At 44.1% G+C, this 16,761-nt stretch overlaps 1 protein-coding gene across 5 annotated transcripts in view; it reads left to right on the top strand.

Annotated features, from left to right (window-relative positions):
• Positions 1-16,761, top strand: part of SLC45A3 (solute carrier family 45 member 3) — a 47,477-nt gene that overhangs the window by 23,675 nt on the left and 7,041 nt on the right. For 4 of the 5 annotated variants that reach the window (XM_081947357.1, XM_081947361.1, XM_081947360.1 and 1 more), the window contains exons 2-3: positions 14,723-15,104; positions 15,918-16,742. In XM_081947357.1, the coding sequence (XP_081803483.1) occupies positions 14,912-15,104; positions 15,918-16,742 (1,018 nt within the window). In that variant the 5' untranslated portion in view covers positions 14,723-14,911. Of the gene's footprint in view, positions 1-7,837; positions 7,917-14,722; positions 15,105-15,917; positions 16,743-16,761 lie in introns of those variants that run through there. The other variant, XM_081947358.1, reaches the window with a different exon arrangement.

Genomic DNA, 16,761 nt, shown 5'->3' with positions numbered 1-16,761 from the left:
CAAGCCCAAACCGGCCGCGCCGGCGGCGGATGCCACTCCGGCTAATCCCAATGCGGTCATGTTCGATGTTCCAGCTCCACAACAGGAGTTGGTGCCGGTCCCGGGGCTGTTTTTTGACCTCATCCAGCACCAGTGGGCTCAACCAGCCACGCAGTCATCTCCTAGCGGGGTAGATAGGAAGCTTTATACTATGGAGCCAGTGCTGGAAGACCTTCTGGCCCTTCCCACTGTCGACCTGCCCATCGCTGCACTCACCTCTAATTCCTCCCTACCGGCTGACCTCCTGGAAGGCCTTAAGGCGGAGGACAAGAAGGCGGAAAAGGCGTGCCACAAGACCCATCTGGCGGCTGCCTGGGCCACCAGGGCCTCTTCATCCACCTCCTTTTTTAATAGGGCTTCAGTTATCTGGCTGCGCGAGCTTCTGACCAAGCTCCCGGCGGGAGACGTCCACCTCCACCAGGACGTGTCTAAGATAATCGCGGTCTCCCAATACACCGCTGACGCTTCCCTTAACGCCACTAAATTCGCCTCCAGGGCACTCGGCTCTAATATTACTTCTCGCCGCCATTGGCAAGCGGACCAGAAAAACAAATGGAAACTGGCTTCCGCCCCCTTTAAGGGGTCCAAATTATTTGGCGAGTCCCTGGATCCTCTCCTCATTGAGTCCAAGGACAAGAGGAAGATCCTCCCTTCTCTAAACAAGAAGCAGGAACGTAAGACCGCTCCCTATTCCAGGAGGCAGTCCTTTCGTGCCTTCGAGCCTTCCACCTCTGCCTCTTCCTTCTCTCCCTCCAATAGGTCCTTCGGTCAGCAGGGCGACAGGTCCCAGGACAGGGCGCCCTTTTGGGACAGAGGCAGGCAGCAGTTCGGCTTCCACAAGTATAACCGCGGTGGGGCCTCCAACAGGCCGTTCCGTAAGTCAAAGTGACTGCCCGGGCTCGGCGCCCATCGGGGGTCGGCTCCAGCTGTTTGCCTCCCATTGGGCCCAGACAACCGAGGACGCTTGGGTTCTGCAGATAGTCAGGGAAGGCCTCTCCCTGGAGTTCCTGTCCCTCCCTCCCCGGACCTTCATCCGGTGCCCTGTCCCATCCTGCCCTCAAAAGAGGGAGCGCATGGACCAGGAAGTCAGGCATCTCCTGGACATCAGGGCCGTGGAACCCGTTCCCCAGGGCGAAGAGGGGAGGGGGTTTTACTCCATCCTCTTCCTGGTACCAAAGAACTCGGGGGGGTGGAGAGCCATCTTGGACCTCAAAAACCTCAACAGGCACATCGCCTACCGGAGGTTCAAGATGCAGTCCCTGCAGACCATTCTTGCGGGGATTCGACAGGGAGATCTCCTTACATCTATAGATCTCAAAGAGGCATACCTCCACATTCCCATCCGTCCCCAGCACAGGAAGTTCCTGCGCTTCTATTATGCCGGCCGCCACTTCCAGTACAAAGCTCTCCCATTCGGCCTCTCGTCTGCTCCTCGGACGTTTACCAAAGTTCTGGCGGTAGTGGCGGCCCAGCTAAGACGCAGGCCCATAAGGCTCCAGTGCTACCTGGACGACATCCTTATCCAGTCGTCGTCCAGGCAGCAGGCCTTGCGGGATCTCCAAACCACCATGAGATCCCTCAGAAATCACGGCTTCTCTCTAAACATAGAGAAGAGCCATCTCACTCCAACAACCAGACTTGTACACCTGGGGGCGGTGATAGATACCAGCTTGTGCAGGGTTTTCCTCTCCCAAGACAGGTTGGACGGTCTAAGGTCCATGACCCACAAGGTGATGAGCTTGAGGCAGGCTCCAGTGGTCCTTCTGTCGCAGCTGCTGGGAAAAATGATCTGCATCTCCATCGTGCCGTGGGCCCGCCTGCATTCCAGGGCGCTTCAGTGGCTGCTGCTGCTGCACCAGAGGGCATCCAGGAGCAACTCTCCCAGGCCGATTCGCGTCCCGCCGGAGGTGAAGAGGTCTCTCCGCTGGTGGGTGTCTCTGGCCGTCCTCAAGGGCCACCTATTCAAGGAACCCGAGAGGTTAATCATCACCACAGACACCAGCCTCTCCGGCTGGGGAGCCCACATGGGTTCCCTGGTTGTCCAGGGCAAGTGGTCCCAAGTGGAAACCAGTTACAGCATCAACCTACTGGAACTGAGAGCTGCCCGCCTGGCCCTGCACCATTTCAGCCGGTCCATCCATCGTCAACATGTGCTTCTGATGACGGACAATGTGGCCACCAAGGCCCACATCAACTGCCAGGGTGGCACCAGATCCAGAGCACTGATGAGAGAGGCGGAGTCCCTGGGCCGCTGGGCGGAGCGACATCTGGAATCTCTCCGCTCCGACCACATCTCCGGAGTGGACAACACACAGGCGGACTGGTTGAGCAGGACAACCATAGATCCTGCGGAGTGGAAACTGGACCCTCGCCTGTTCCACCAGCTGTCCAACAGATTCGGAACTCCGACCGTAGACCTGTTCGCGTCCAGGGACAACAAGCAGCTCAACCGCTTCTACTCCCGGTTCTTCACCCCGGGGGCGGAGGGGACAGATGCACTGCGTTGCAGGTGGCCCCGCGAGCTACTGTATGCCTTCCCTCCCCTGCCTCTCCTTCCTCAATTCATCTCCAAAGTCATCGCAGAGGGGGCAGAAGTTCTCCTCGTGGCCCCACACTGGCCCCGCAGGTCGTGGTTCGCCGACCTTGTCCACCTGTCGGTGTCTCCTCCGTGGCGCATCCCTCCGGACCAGATCTCCCTCAGCCAGGGGGCCGTGGTTCATCCAGAGCCCCAGTGGCTCCAGTTGGCCGTCTGGCACTTGAGGGGGACCAACTGAAAGGTGAAGGCCTGTCAGAGGAGGTAGTGAGCACCATTCAGGCGGCTAGACGTCCTTCAACCACCAGGATTTATGACGCGTCTTGGGCCGCCTTCGCAAAATGGTGTGAGGAGCTGCTCATCGAGCCGACGACCGCGCCTGTTTCCAGAGTCCTTGATTTTCTTCAAGCGGGGCTCAACAAGGGCCTGGCCCCGAACACCCTTCGACACCAAGTGGCGGCCTTGTCCACCGTCTGGTCGGGCGACCCCCTTTTGCCTCTCAGCAAAATTCCGAAGGTGCGCCTCTTCCTCAAAGGCGCCTCTAACCTTCGCCCTCCCACCGTTCATCGCTACCCCACTTGGCAGCTGTCTGTGGTCCTACGGGCCATCTCTGGCCCTCCATTCGAACCTCTACGCACTACTTCTCTTCGATTCCTGACGCTGAAGACGGCCTTCTTGATTGCCATCACGTCCGCTCGCCGGATTTCGGAGCTGGCAGCTCTGTCGGTTCGCCAGGACCTGTGCGTCATCCACCCTGACAGGGTCATATTGAGGCTGGACCCGACCTTTACTCCCAAAGTGAACTCATGGTTTCATAGGGCGCAAGACATTGTGTTACCAAACTTTTGTCCTCATCCGTCGCATCCCAGAGAGCGTTCCTGGCATAATCTTGATGTCAGGAGGGCCCTGAAGGTTTACATCGCCCGCACTGCGGAATTCAGGAAGTCAGAGGCTCTCTTCCTCTCCTTCCAGCCTGGTTCCCTAGGGAAGAAGGTCTCTTCCTCCATGATTGGCAGGTGGCTTCGTGCCTGCATTGCGTCAGCCTATGAATGCCAATCCAAAGCCGTTCCGCGTGGCATCACCGCACACTCCACACAAAGTGCTGCTACCTCGGTGGCCTGGGCCACCCAGGCCTCAATCCTGGACATCTGCAGGGCCGCTACGTGGTCCTCTCCTTCACCTTTTGTGCGACACTATAAATTGGACATTTTCGCCTCGGCTGAGGCGTCCTTCGGCAGGCGTGTGCTCCAGGTGGTTGTATCTGAGACCGAATCCCGGGAGCCTTCTTCTGCCCGCCCAGATGGACAATAACTTGGGTATGTCCCATTGCTTGGACTCTCCAAGCGGTGTACAGGAAAATGACCATTGGCTTACCTGAAGGGTCCTTTTCTGTACACCGCGGGAGAGTCCAACCCACCCTGGCTATCGAGGCCGGGATTCGGGTTCTTCGTGTCAACAGTACATCATCTTGGACGCTTCGCTCCGTCCGCACGAACTGACTCCTTCTAAGAATTCTGGGGATTGATCACACCAGGAGGGGGTGTGGCTAAAGGAAAAATAGTTCCTCAGTCCTAAGGGCAAGCAGACTGAATTAACCCATTGCTTGGACTCTCCCGCGGTGTACAGAAAAGGACCCTTCAGGTAAGCCAATGGTCATTCTCTTCCAAGATGGCTGCTGAACAGTAGGAACTTTTCTTCCTCCTCCTGAGAATCTGCTGATTTTGCTGCCAAAGCTGATTCTTTGGCAGTGCTGCTTCCTAAATTTGAATGGAAGAATGTAGAAATGCCCCAAGTTAGCTTTTGTTGTCCATGGATCTTCTCCCCACCTTGAAGAGGAATCTTGAAGATTACAGTTGCCTGTGGGAGCAGTCAGAAAGTCATCCATTTTGCTTCTCTGCGGTTCATTTTCTTAAGAATGCCTGGGTTTCAACTTCATTTTTTAAAGCTTCTATTTTTCTTTGCTTCTTATCTTTAAAAGTTGACCAGCTGGTTGAATACTGTTTTATTATAATCGTCTGCTGGACTCCATCTGACTTTTTCCTCTCTCTCCATTGATCTGTTTTCTTGTTTGGAATAACTTTCATTTTTCTGTAAGGAAATAATGGCGTATTTCTGGATAGTGAAAGTACTTTTACTTGATTTACATTTTTGTTGAACATTCACTACAAGGATTTTGCATTTTATTAATTTGCAAAAATTTGGAGCTTATTTTTTTAATCTTTTAATTTTGGATCAAAATATCTTCGCTGCTTCTCTGTTTTCTGAGGGATATTACATCTTGTTTCGTGTCTTTGAAAAATTCTCTTATCTACCATTGTTAGGTTACAAAACAACAATGTATCAGATTACAGACAAGGAAATGTAGCTGGCAACCTAAAAAGACCATTTGGTAACCTAGAGTCCCTAGTTGAAAGCTTTTTTAAAAAGTTTGGTGAAATGGTAACGGCACCAAAAAATATTCAGATACAGCTGTAGATAAATCAGATTCACAAAAGGTATGTGATCTGAAAGTAGCAGATTTGCTGGAAAGAAAGACACACTTTACAGACTTAGAACTAAGTGAGTCAACTGCATATGCCTCCTTGAAGTTCAAGCCTGCATTCTTTTATAGCAGCAGAAAACTGACTGTGTGGGTAAGTGATAAATTGGTTTCCTTAAGAGGATAGTAGGAGATTGGGGAATGAATTTATCACACATACCTGGCAAACAATTTCCTCTGGACATTTTTGGGAAGATAGATCTACTTTGGAAATTAGGTTTAGTATATTTAACTAGACAACAATTGATAAGAGATGGTATTAAGAAACAGACGTGGATATTTGTTCAAGGACAAATCAGTGCTAACTCTTAGAATGATTTGGGATAGATAAGAAGCCTTGGTAAATTTTCTAGGGTGTTGATTATAATAGCTTGTTGACACAGGATTTTGAAACGTTAATCTTGTCTTTTTTATTACCATTGTACTTCCTGTTATCTATTTTGTAATTCATGTAATATATAGATGACAGATGAATAACTTGCAAATAGAATTACAGGTAGCAGTTTGAAATTTGGGGGCTGTTTTGCAGGGGGGAAACTAATATTGTTGTAATATATTAATCAGTATTTAGCTGGGGGAGGGGATAGTATGTATATATGTGTTAGGTTAGCCCAGGGGTGTCCAAACTTGGCAACTTTAAGACTTGTGGACTTCAGCTGGCTGGGGAATACTGGGAGTTGAAGTCCACAAGTCTTAAAGTTGCCAAGTTTGGACACCCCTGGGTTAGCCCTTTGCTTGGTTTGTGGGATTTTTCTTTGTTTCTTAAAAAAATATTTTGGAGTTTTGTATTTTAACTTCTTTTGAATAAAATAAAAATAGACCTAAAAATACTCTTCATAGCTGAAATAGCCAAATTATTTTAATTTTAGTAAGATATGGATACTGGCATCTGGAATGTCAAGATATAATAAACAAAGCAGTTCTGTTAGACTCTCATCATGACCACAGTTTTATTTTCAGCCTATGGTGGGCTACAACTGCAGTTATCTGTCCTGGACACTTCCACTGTAGCATCTAATTTGGATGTATATACCTGGCAGATCTAGTCTCTTGGCAAGTGTGTTGTGGGGGAGATTAGTGGTTTATAATGCCTGCCTGCTCTCTGCTGAGACTGTTATTAGTAGCCAAACAGGCACCTGCAAAAGTGTAAGCTTTGAATTATGAGTGATAACTTCCCCCTCTTCTTTCCACTTGATCCACATTTCCTCCAGATGACTGAGACATAAACAATGTACCCTCCATACATCTGAATAGAACAAATGCTCTATCTATATTATCTATTTATGGTGCTAAATACAAAATGACATTCGGTGATTCAGGAATAAATTTTGAAGTTTGGGCGTTTGAGTGTTTGTTTATGTGTGCTTACGTGTGAATCCATTGAAGAGCACAATACTTAGTGCAGTGCCCTATTGATTGGGATCGGCATGTTCCCAACCCTATGCATATTTACCTTCAAGTTGTAGGCTGTGGCTTTTTAAGTTTGGTTAGTATGCTGATTATGAAAGAAAAACTTTCATGCAGCTTTCAAATTTTAATTAGAAATACAAACTATACTGCAAAGAAGTTTTGCCTTTTAAACTGCTAGTATACTAGAGGATCCTTATAAAAAAAGCAAGCTATGTCCCATATTTGCTGATTACCTTTGTATTACTACATCACAAATGATAAAAATGTGAAGGCTACATTATCACACAATTCATTTATTAGATCAAGAATGGCATTTGGTGTTTTCCTAACTTTTGCCACTATTTTGTGAAAGGCATTTGTTGCTCCCTTTATTATTTCTCTCTAATGCCCAGATTGATTGAAGCTGCAATAACAGGAGATGCACCCAGGACAACTAGTTGTTTTTGCCCTATATAACCTGAATTTCTCCTTCGATGATTCTTCATTTCTACTGTTGTCTTAATGGATTCAGATCACAAGTCAAATGTAGCAACTGGATTGCCTAATAAATGGGAAATGGGAGGAAATACAAGTTGACAGCTTTCTACTTGTCATAGGGAATGTGCAACTTCAAGTTGGTGAGCATTGTGAGTGACATAGTTCTGAAGAGCAACTTGCAAAGAAAATAGAATTCACTTCCAACAATAGCTTTTATTTCATGCCAACTTTCTGTGGACGCTACTGCATCCCTTCCAAGAGGCCCAGTAAAGTACAGACTCTCCTGTTGTGGAGGCAACACTATTCAGCTGCATAATCACTTTTGAGAATGGTTTCAGGGCAGGGTTCCCAGCTGTTCCCAACCATCTCTTCTCTCTCTCCCCCCTCCCTTCTGCTTTTGTACTTTTTAAGGATTTCCATTACCAACATGATGTCTTAGACCAGAAGTGCTACTTTCTGCAAAAGGCAGAAATGGGAATGTAACAGTCATCCTATTGATAACAATGCAACATGTCATCCTAGAAATTGAGAACCTGAGTTCTTTGGGGGTTTTCAAAAAAGGATTGCGTATTTGCTGCTTTGTGTTCTTTTTTTCCTCTTTCCCCCAGACAAAAGAGCAGGTTGTGCATTGTAACTGGAACTCTTAACTCACTGTAAAATATACAATAGTTTTGCAGTCCAAATACTTGGGAGGGGAGAGGGAAAAAGGGAAAGGTAAAAAGCAGCAGGGAGGGCTCCCAAACCAATAGGCTATGACAGCAGAGGGGTGGATCTTGGCCCCACCTCTCTCTGGTGCACTCCCAATGCCGGTTCAAGCTTACTCTGCTGAAAAAGCTTTGTCTTTCAGAGGGAAGGGATTTGAAACCAGTATACTTGAACTTCTTGGCCTGTTGGCTTCCAGTTTTAGCAAATAACCAGGTGAGTTCAAATCTTAGCATTTGAAAAAAGTGGAGACTCTGCAGATGTTTTGGATGGCTGGTGAAGGACAGTTTAAATGTACACTGTTTTCTCCTCTTTGCTTCCCAGAATAGTTCTGTTTTGTCTCTCACCCTTCTAGATTACTGAATGAAAGCTGCAATTATAGAAACTTACTGGAAATAACATCTTTCATCAACTACCACAGAAGAGAAGAAAAGGGAAGAGACTAGCTGGGAATTGCTTTAGGTTTTGCTGAACAGCTCCTTGCTTCTGAAATGTACTAATACAGGGCATGAATTTAGGTTTGAGCAGAAGGGAAAGAAGAATAATCCGAGATTTTGATTTGCTTAATGTCTAGCATGAAAGCTAATATATGCATTATATTTGTAAACATTCTAATATTGCCATTTCTAAGGACCAAGAAGTTAATCTAATTTTGCCCCACAGAGTACAGAAGATTTTTTAGCATTGTGGTGTCTAATTCTGCTAACTGATGCTACGGTAGAGCCCTGTGGTACAACACTGTGTCTAAATAAATGGCTTTCATTATTATTTACAAATGCGTCAAGAGCACTTATTTGAGTTTTATGGCTTTAGGGCAGGTTTATATCCCAAGGAAGGTTTTACTCTAACCGGTTTTTAAATGGTCTATTAGTTTTTCATTAGCCTAGTGGCTAAATAATAATTCTTCTAGCAGTTGAATAGCAATTTTACAGGTATTATAAACACAAACATTAATGTGTACAGTAAATATGTTTCCAATTCACTCTTCCATATGGATGAATGTAACCAAAGTTCAGACCAGAGCGTTAAATACTGTTATTAAGATAGTAGATTAAAAGTAATGAAAAAACAAACATCTAGAAGCATGACACACAAACTTCTTACATTGTACATAATCTTCATAACAATTGATACTTTCATCAGTCCTATATGATTCTCCTGGAATTAAAAACCTATTGTAATTGTTTATATCATGCTTTGTTCTGTGAGCATCCAAGCAAAGTTCTAATCAATTATTTAGGGTATACTGATATACATGTTTTCTATTTATCAGTTTGGAAACAGAAGAATGTGTGTCGTTCAGAAATCTAAACATGAAAAAAACTAGGATGTAGTTGACTTTAATTTTCCCAACCTAGCTGTTTCCTAACTTGCCAAATATGTTTCTTTCAACAACTCAAAATTATTGTTTTATTAATCTAGGAAGCCTATATTTAAAGCTAGGGAAAACTTGTTCATCTGGAGATGTTTCTTCAATATCTGCTCACATTTTATCTTTTCCATTTCCCCTTTCCTCTTGGAAGACAGCAGTATGAACATTTTTCCATTCTTGTTGATACAAGACTAATTAGTGGGATCTGTGTAATATGAAGAAATAAAGGGCATTTTCTGTGGTCGCTATCCTCAAACTGGCACATGCTAATTTTGTTTGGCGGTATTATATAGTACATAGTTTGCACACCCTTCTCTTTGTATCTCTTATGGCCTGTTTCTGCTGAAGCAATGCAATACACAGACTTGTTAAAACCAAGGGTTGAATTGTTTGAGAGTGGAAAGGACGTCAGGCATGTAAATAACCATATGGATTACGTCAAAAATGAAGATGATGGCCCCATGAATTTCTCAACTTTTGAGCAGAGTAGCTCCTCCTTAAACACCATAATTGCTTTTGGGGGAAAGATTGATCAAGCTTTCTTTTTAATTACATAAATTTCAGGCAGTTAAATGAAAGATAAATGGCCTTCCCTGAATTAGCTTTTGCATTTATTTGGATCTCAGATATTATAGGAGTACGGAATTTGTGTGAATTACTTAAATATAAATAATTTTCTTGATAGTTGAAGAAAATAATTTGTTAACAATGGCAGCTCTAAAATAACTTCCAAGTAAGCAAAATTTATATAAGGGTGTTAAAGTTACTGGTAGAAAGCATGCAATGATAGGGGAAACTCCTTACATTTATAGATAAGGCAGTGTGTACGTGTGTGAACATTTTAAAATTTGAAAACTGCAAGTATGTTTTCCAGGAATGTGTCCTATTCATTGTTTCAAAATCCTGATTTTTAAAAACAACTTTAATAATTTAGTCCTGCCTCTTTTAAAATAATATTACCTGGAAAAATGTACTGTGACTTTACTGTACTGTAAATTTTAGGATTGTTTAAAATAGGAAGTTCTGCATGATGTCTTGTTTGATTATTGGGTTGATCTCAGCAAAAAATATGTTCTACAAGAGAAAAGGGGAAATTCGTTGTACAGAAAAAGACCTCAACTTTGCATCTATTTTAAGTTAGCATGTTTAAAACATGCTTAGTAAGTACATCTAGAGTTCTTGGAATGGTTTCTGACTTTAAATTTATACCAGAATGAGCAAATAACTGTTAGACCTAATCAGCTAAAACAAAAGAGATCCAAATATTAATAACAATTATTTTTAGATTTCAGTTGCAAAACTGATAGATACAGGACTTTTGAAATTGTGTAATAACAAACTAGATTTGATATTATAATAAAGGATTGAATTTGTTTATCATGGAAAACTCCCTAGCCTTCTTATTAAAGATGATTATCCCACAGTTTGCACAAAGTGAAAAAAAATTGCATATTCATCTTGTTAAGGAAACATTGGTAGAATATATTTTCAGTGCTGTGATAAAAGTAATGCAATAGAGCTCTTGGAGGCAATAGAGCCATCTACTGGTCTGTTTTGTTGAGTTGTTAACTTATGGTTTACCAAAGGAATATTGCTTGTCATTCCAACTTAAAGAAATAAATTTTTCAATGATTTATATACCTTCTTTCCTTTGCTAATACATTATCTGAGGGGGAAAAATCTGATAATGGAGATATTGAAGGGCAAATAAGCAATCAACATAGTAATTTGGGCATGAGCTTAATCATTCTTAACAATATGTCAGCTTTGTGGACCAGCGCAAACAAGAGGCATATCCAGGAAAACTCACTCAATCTTTATTGTAAGGTTACATTAACAGAAACTTGCAAGTCTGCATGGGTCTTTCCTGGCTCACTTTTGCAATCCAAGAAATTAGGGAGATTCCTTTCTGAGGCATTTTCCATGCCCCCATTCCTGCTTCCAACCTAGCTGCCTCTTATCTGATGTCAGATAGGGCTTTTCTTCTGTCAAGCCGGCCTCCCTCAGCAACCATTTAACTCCATTTTGCAGAATTTAGAGTACTTTTACTGGTTATGAAAAGATAGCAGCTAAGCAAAGCGAGATCTGAGGCAAAAGCGCGCGAAATCATATATATCAATATGTGACCAAGCCCCCTCTTCCTGGTAACCCTCATCCCAGTGTCCAATCTGCAAATCCCTTAGGTGTTATGTGAGTTCCATCTTTACCTTTACCTTTTATTTCGATTTTTATACCGCCCCCTCTCCCCAAAGGGAATCTTCAAGGAGCATCATCAGGTTGGTATGCAGGATGGTTGGCCTTGACCGACACCAAGCACTAATCTCCAGCATGCGCAGTAGACGGTGAGACCAAAACTCCCTCTTTACAATCTCTCCTGTACTTAAACTTTACAATCTCTCCTGTACTTAAACTTCCCCTCCCAAATACCAGCCCCCCCTCCCCGTTTCAATGGCAGCCGAAAGCAAATAGTGAAACAGGCTGACACCTAAGGTAATTCCCACATATCTTTACACTATAGCTACTTAGAATTTATTCCTCCTTTTCTGAATAACATTAGTACAAAATGATTTCCTCCTTCATACAGTGTATTTGTTAATATCTTTAATTCTTCTTAATCTGTATTTTCCCCTCAGTTTTCTAGCCCAGATTTTTTATTTAGCAAATGTAAATGATCATTTAAACAGTTATATTATAAAAACAACTATGTCAGGTTGTTTCTCTCCAAAACATTTACTTACTAGAATAGCTAGTTAGAAGCTTCTGAGAAGCCCTGAGTGGGATATGCAGTTACTAGTGAAAATATTGAAAATATTTTCAGTTTGGACGTGGTATTTAATCATTATGTACTTTAACATGGCCCAAGGGCTAATCAGTAAAGTAAACTAACTATGTAATCATTATGCCCAAAAGCCTATGCTAGACGTTTCCTCCAAGAATTCATGTTCCCTCTTAAACCATTTATCCTGTTGGTTATCTCCTATTGTTACAAGTTATGTAGGTTCATTGTGCAAAGCTTTTCCCCTTCTTTCCCATCTGCCTTGAACCTCCTGTTTGACTTAATTATCCTGGGTTTCTCCATGATCAGAAGATCCACTTTCTTTATACATTGTACATTTTATACTCTTTATTATCTCTTCCACCTTCTTTATTCCAAACCCAAAGAGCTAAATACTATAACACAGCGATGGCGAACCTTTTTTGGCCCGCGTGCCATACGTGTGGGGAGCGCAGGGGGGTTGCGTGCGGGTGTGCTGCACCCATAATGCAATGCGTGACCCCCCCAGTGCGCATGCGTGCACTACAGGCGCGACCCCCCTGCATGCTTTTTTCGCCCTCCCCAGGCTCCAGAGGCTTTATAGGAGCATGGGGAGGGCAAAAACAGCCTCTCCCACCCCCCGGAAGCCCTCCGGAGGCTTCAGGGACCTTCAGGAGGCTTCCCTGAAGCCTTCGGACTGCTCAAAACGACCCTCCGAGCAAACCGGAAGTACTTCCGGTTTGCTCGGAGGGTCGTTTTAAGCGCTCCAAAGGCTTCAGGGACCGCCAAGAAGCTTCACTGAAGCCTTTGGAGTGCTTAAAACGACCCTCCGAGCAAACCGGAAGTGTCTTCTGGTTTGCTCAGAGGATCGTTTTAAGCGCTCCAAAGGCTTCAGGGACCTTCAAGAGGCTTCCCCGAAATGACCCTCCGAGCAAACCGGAAGTCACTTCCGGTTTGCTGGGAGGGTCGTTTTAAGCGCTCCGAAGGCTTCAGGGATCTTCAAGAGGCTTCCCTGAAGCCTCCGGGGCAGTCAAAATGAACTTCTGGTTTGCCTATAGGGCTGGTTTTTTGCGCTCCGGAGGGCCTTCGGGGGGGGGGGAGGCTCATTTCACTCTCCCCAGGCTCCTATAAAGCCTCTGGAGCCTGGTGAGGGCGAAAAATGGCTTTAAAAAAGGGTGAACTCAGCTGACCAGTGCGCGCTTGCGTGCTGGCCAGCTGACAGGGCAGCGCCTCGCGTGCCCTGACAAATGGCTCCATGTGCCACCTGTGACACGCGTGCCATAGGTTCGCCATCACTGCTATAACATTTCTTCATTGGAGTCATTGTGATTGGCCTTTCTGGCAGGGTTCTACATTATTCTTTTTTAATTGTGACAATGAGTTTCACTTAAGTAGGCATTTATAACCATACCATCAATTGTCTAAATGCATTAGGATATTGACAGTCATGTTTCATCTATTTTGGGGGGCTTGGTTGCGGCTATCTTCACAACCCAAATACTACCCTAATCTAACCCTGATTACTTACAACTGGTTCAGATCTCTCCTTCACTGAGAGAATTTTATTTCAGTACTTATTTCTATTGAATCCTCTTTGTCATTTTGTTTCCTGCTCATCTACTGATATACTGCTTTGATGTACTATATTAAATTTGCAGCTGTTGGAGTATATATAGGTAGTCTTCAATTTACGACCACAATTGAATCCAAAATTTACGTTGCTAAGTGAGAAATTTGTTAAGTGAGTTTTGCCCCATTTTATGGATTCTTTTGCCATGTTTGTTAAGTGAATCACTGCAGTTGGTAACTGGCTTCCACATTGACTCTGTTTGTCAGAAGGTCGCACAAAGGGATCACATGAACCTGGGACTCTGCAACCGTCATAAACATGAACCACTTGTCAAGCATCCAAGTGTAAATCATGTGACCATGGGGATGCTGCAATGATCATAAGTGTGAAAAATGGTCGTAAGCTTTTTTCAGTGCCGTTGTAACTTCAAATGGTAATTAAACAAACTGTTGTAAGTCGAGGACTACCTGAGTTTATAATAGATAAATAGACAAATTAAGAAAGGACTTCTAAGCATAATTACTGCAAATTAAGGGTTCTATTTTAGTTCTATGAAGTTGTCAGAACTTAAGTGTTGGTTTGAATCACAATTCTTAACATCCTCCCAAAGTACAACTCTGAAACCTGTTGGGAGAAATCATGGAATTGAGCTAGTTTAAACTGCTTTATTTGCATAGCTCAACAAGAACAAAAGGCAGCATTTAAAAATCCAGGGTTGAGAAATCATTTGGTGATCATGGATTACATTTCCCGATTGCAAATTGTGGGATGTGTAACATTTATATGAATGTTTTTACTACACCTTTTATTAATTAGATTTCTGTCCTACCTGTTGTACAGGAACTCAAGGTGGCGTACATAATGCCACTTATTTTCCCCAAAAAACAACAATCCTGAGGGGAAAGTTGGATTGAGGGACTGTGACTGTCACCCGTTTCATAAATTGAGTTTATATTTCCTGTTGCCAAGTGGTGGGTGGTAGTGTGGTATTTTGGGCAATTGTGGGCAGAGAAAAAACAGACGCAAGGGCAGTGTGGAATTATGGAACCTTTATTTCTTCAGTCCTAATCTAGACACAATACGATTGTTATTCAGTTATGAATGATAAAGCTGCTGCTTTAAGTTACATCGTGGGGAGGGTTGGTGTTTAAGGAATAACTGTCCTGTGTGTTCCCTGAAAAACGGGGGGGAATGATTCATTTTCAGGGTGTTGGGTGGTAGGGGAACTGCTATGTGGGTTACATTGCTACAGTATTAGAAATGGCCTCAACTTAAGGAAATTCGATGCTGATATGTATTATTTTTAATTTTCACCATTCTCATAGGGAAAGTGAAGCATGATAAGCAGTTAAGGCTACTCATCTTGCCATCCTCAGCTTGGACCCAAGTGGACAACAAACATATCTTCACTGCTGGCTATAACATGGCTACCGATCTTTTGACATTCAGCTACAAAAGAAAACTCAGGACTCAATCCCCCTAAGGAGCATGCTGTGGGCTGAGGCAACTCTGGGATGATGAGGTGCATGGGTGGCCTGGCTCAGAGGGCCTGGCTCAGCATGGTGTTCCAGAATCGCAGAGTCCAGCTTTTGCTGATCAACTCCTTGACTTTTGGCTTGGAGGTCTGTCTTGCTGCAGGTGTCACGTATGTGCCACCCCTCTTGTTGGAAGTAGGAGTGGAAGAGAAGTTCATGACAATGGTTCTGGGTAGGTGGCTTCCTTGCTTCTTTGCTTGGAGACTGTCCATGCTAGATTTGATAGACTTTGAGTTCAGTGTGTGGGCATGTCAGTGTGCATGTTTATCTGACCATCAGTCAAGGCCTTAGGGCTGCAGGCTGCCAACTGAACAAAATTCAGGCTGCAATAATAGCGTCGTGCAGGTACATTTAATGTGCAGGCGCATTTAAAGTGAAGTGGCATATTATGGATTATGTTATAATTAGAAAATATAACATAATTGCTATTTGATATTAAACAATATGATATTAGTGTAATCTAATCCAGGTACGGGCAACCTAAAGTCAGCAAACTATATCTGTCCCTGCATTATCTTTATGTTTGCATTACCAAATATTGGCAGCATAGTTTCTTACTGGATTTGGCTGCAAATCAAACCTTTTATTTTTTTTAAAAAAAAGGTCTAAGGGATGGAAAGCTCTGCATTTTAAAATGTTTCAAACTTATTCTCCCTATCACACAGGATAACTCTCCTACTTTTGTAACCTGGCTTTCCTTACCTTTCAATGTGACTGCTGTTGCTAACTTGTTTACCCTTGTCGTAATCTGTTGAAGTCACATGGGCACGCATACATGTACACATTTTGGAAAATGAGTGAGGGGATGCTCAAAGACCCCCTAGCAGTTGTTTATTTCCCCTTAGAAAGTCTGGTTTTCCTCTTAGGTTTTGGAGATCTAGAGGTAAGTTATCTGATGTAATTTTTGTTTTGTGAGCATTTGTTTCCAACTACTTCCCTATATAAACCCCCCATATAATCATTTATCCTCCTTCTTATTTTCCAGGAATTGGACCAGTTCTGGGTCTAGTTTTTGTACCACTGCTTGGCTCTGCCAGTGACCATTGGCATAGTAGCTATGGTCGTCGAAGGCCTTTCATCTGGATCCTATGCCTAGGTGTTTTCCTGAGCCTTCTCATCATTCCACATGCTCACCATCTGGCCAGACTTGTTGCCTTGGATGCCCGTGCACTGGAGTTGGCTTTCCTTATCCTGGGGGTTGGCCTTCTTGACTTCTGCGGCCAGGTCTGCTTCACCCCCTTGGAAGCTCTGCTGTCTGACCTGTTCCAAGAGCCTGACAGCTGCCGACAGGCCTTCTCTGTTTACTCTTTCATGGTTAGCCTGGGAGGCTGTGTTGGATACTTGCTCCCAGCTATTGACTGGGACAGTAGCTTCCTTGCTCCTTATTTAGGGGGTCAAGAGGAATGCCTCTTCAGCCTCCTCACCATCATCTTCCTCGGCTGTGTCTTAGCAACTGTCTTTGTGATGGAGGAGGTATCAGCTCAAGTAGAGCTCAGCTCAGGCCCTACAGGAAAGTCTTCTTCCAAGTTCCCATCATTTGCCTGCTGTTCCTTCTGGCTTCCAAAGAACTTTTTAAGGACCAGGCATCTGGTTCAGGCCTTTAGGAATCTTTGTGCTTTGGCCCCACGCCTGTATGGCGTGTGCTGTCGTATTCCCAAAGTAATCCAAAAGCTTTTTGTGGCGGAATTCTGCAGCTGGATGGCCCTCATGACATTCATGTTGTTCTACACAGACTTTGTTGGGGAAGGATTATACCAAGGCATTCCCAGGGCTGAACCTGGGACACAGGCCAGGAGAAATTATGATGAAGGTATGAAGTGTGCAATAGT

Source organism: Natrix helvetica, assembly GCF_964273705.1.
Source record: "Natrix helvetica genome assembly, chromosome: 3".
Taxonomy (NCBI): Eukaryota; Metazoa; Chordata; class Lepidosauria; order Squamata; family Natricidae; genus Natrix; species Natrix helvetica.
Note: the sequence above shows the minus strand (reverse complement) of the source record. Positions and strands in the feature narration are given on the sequence as shown.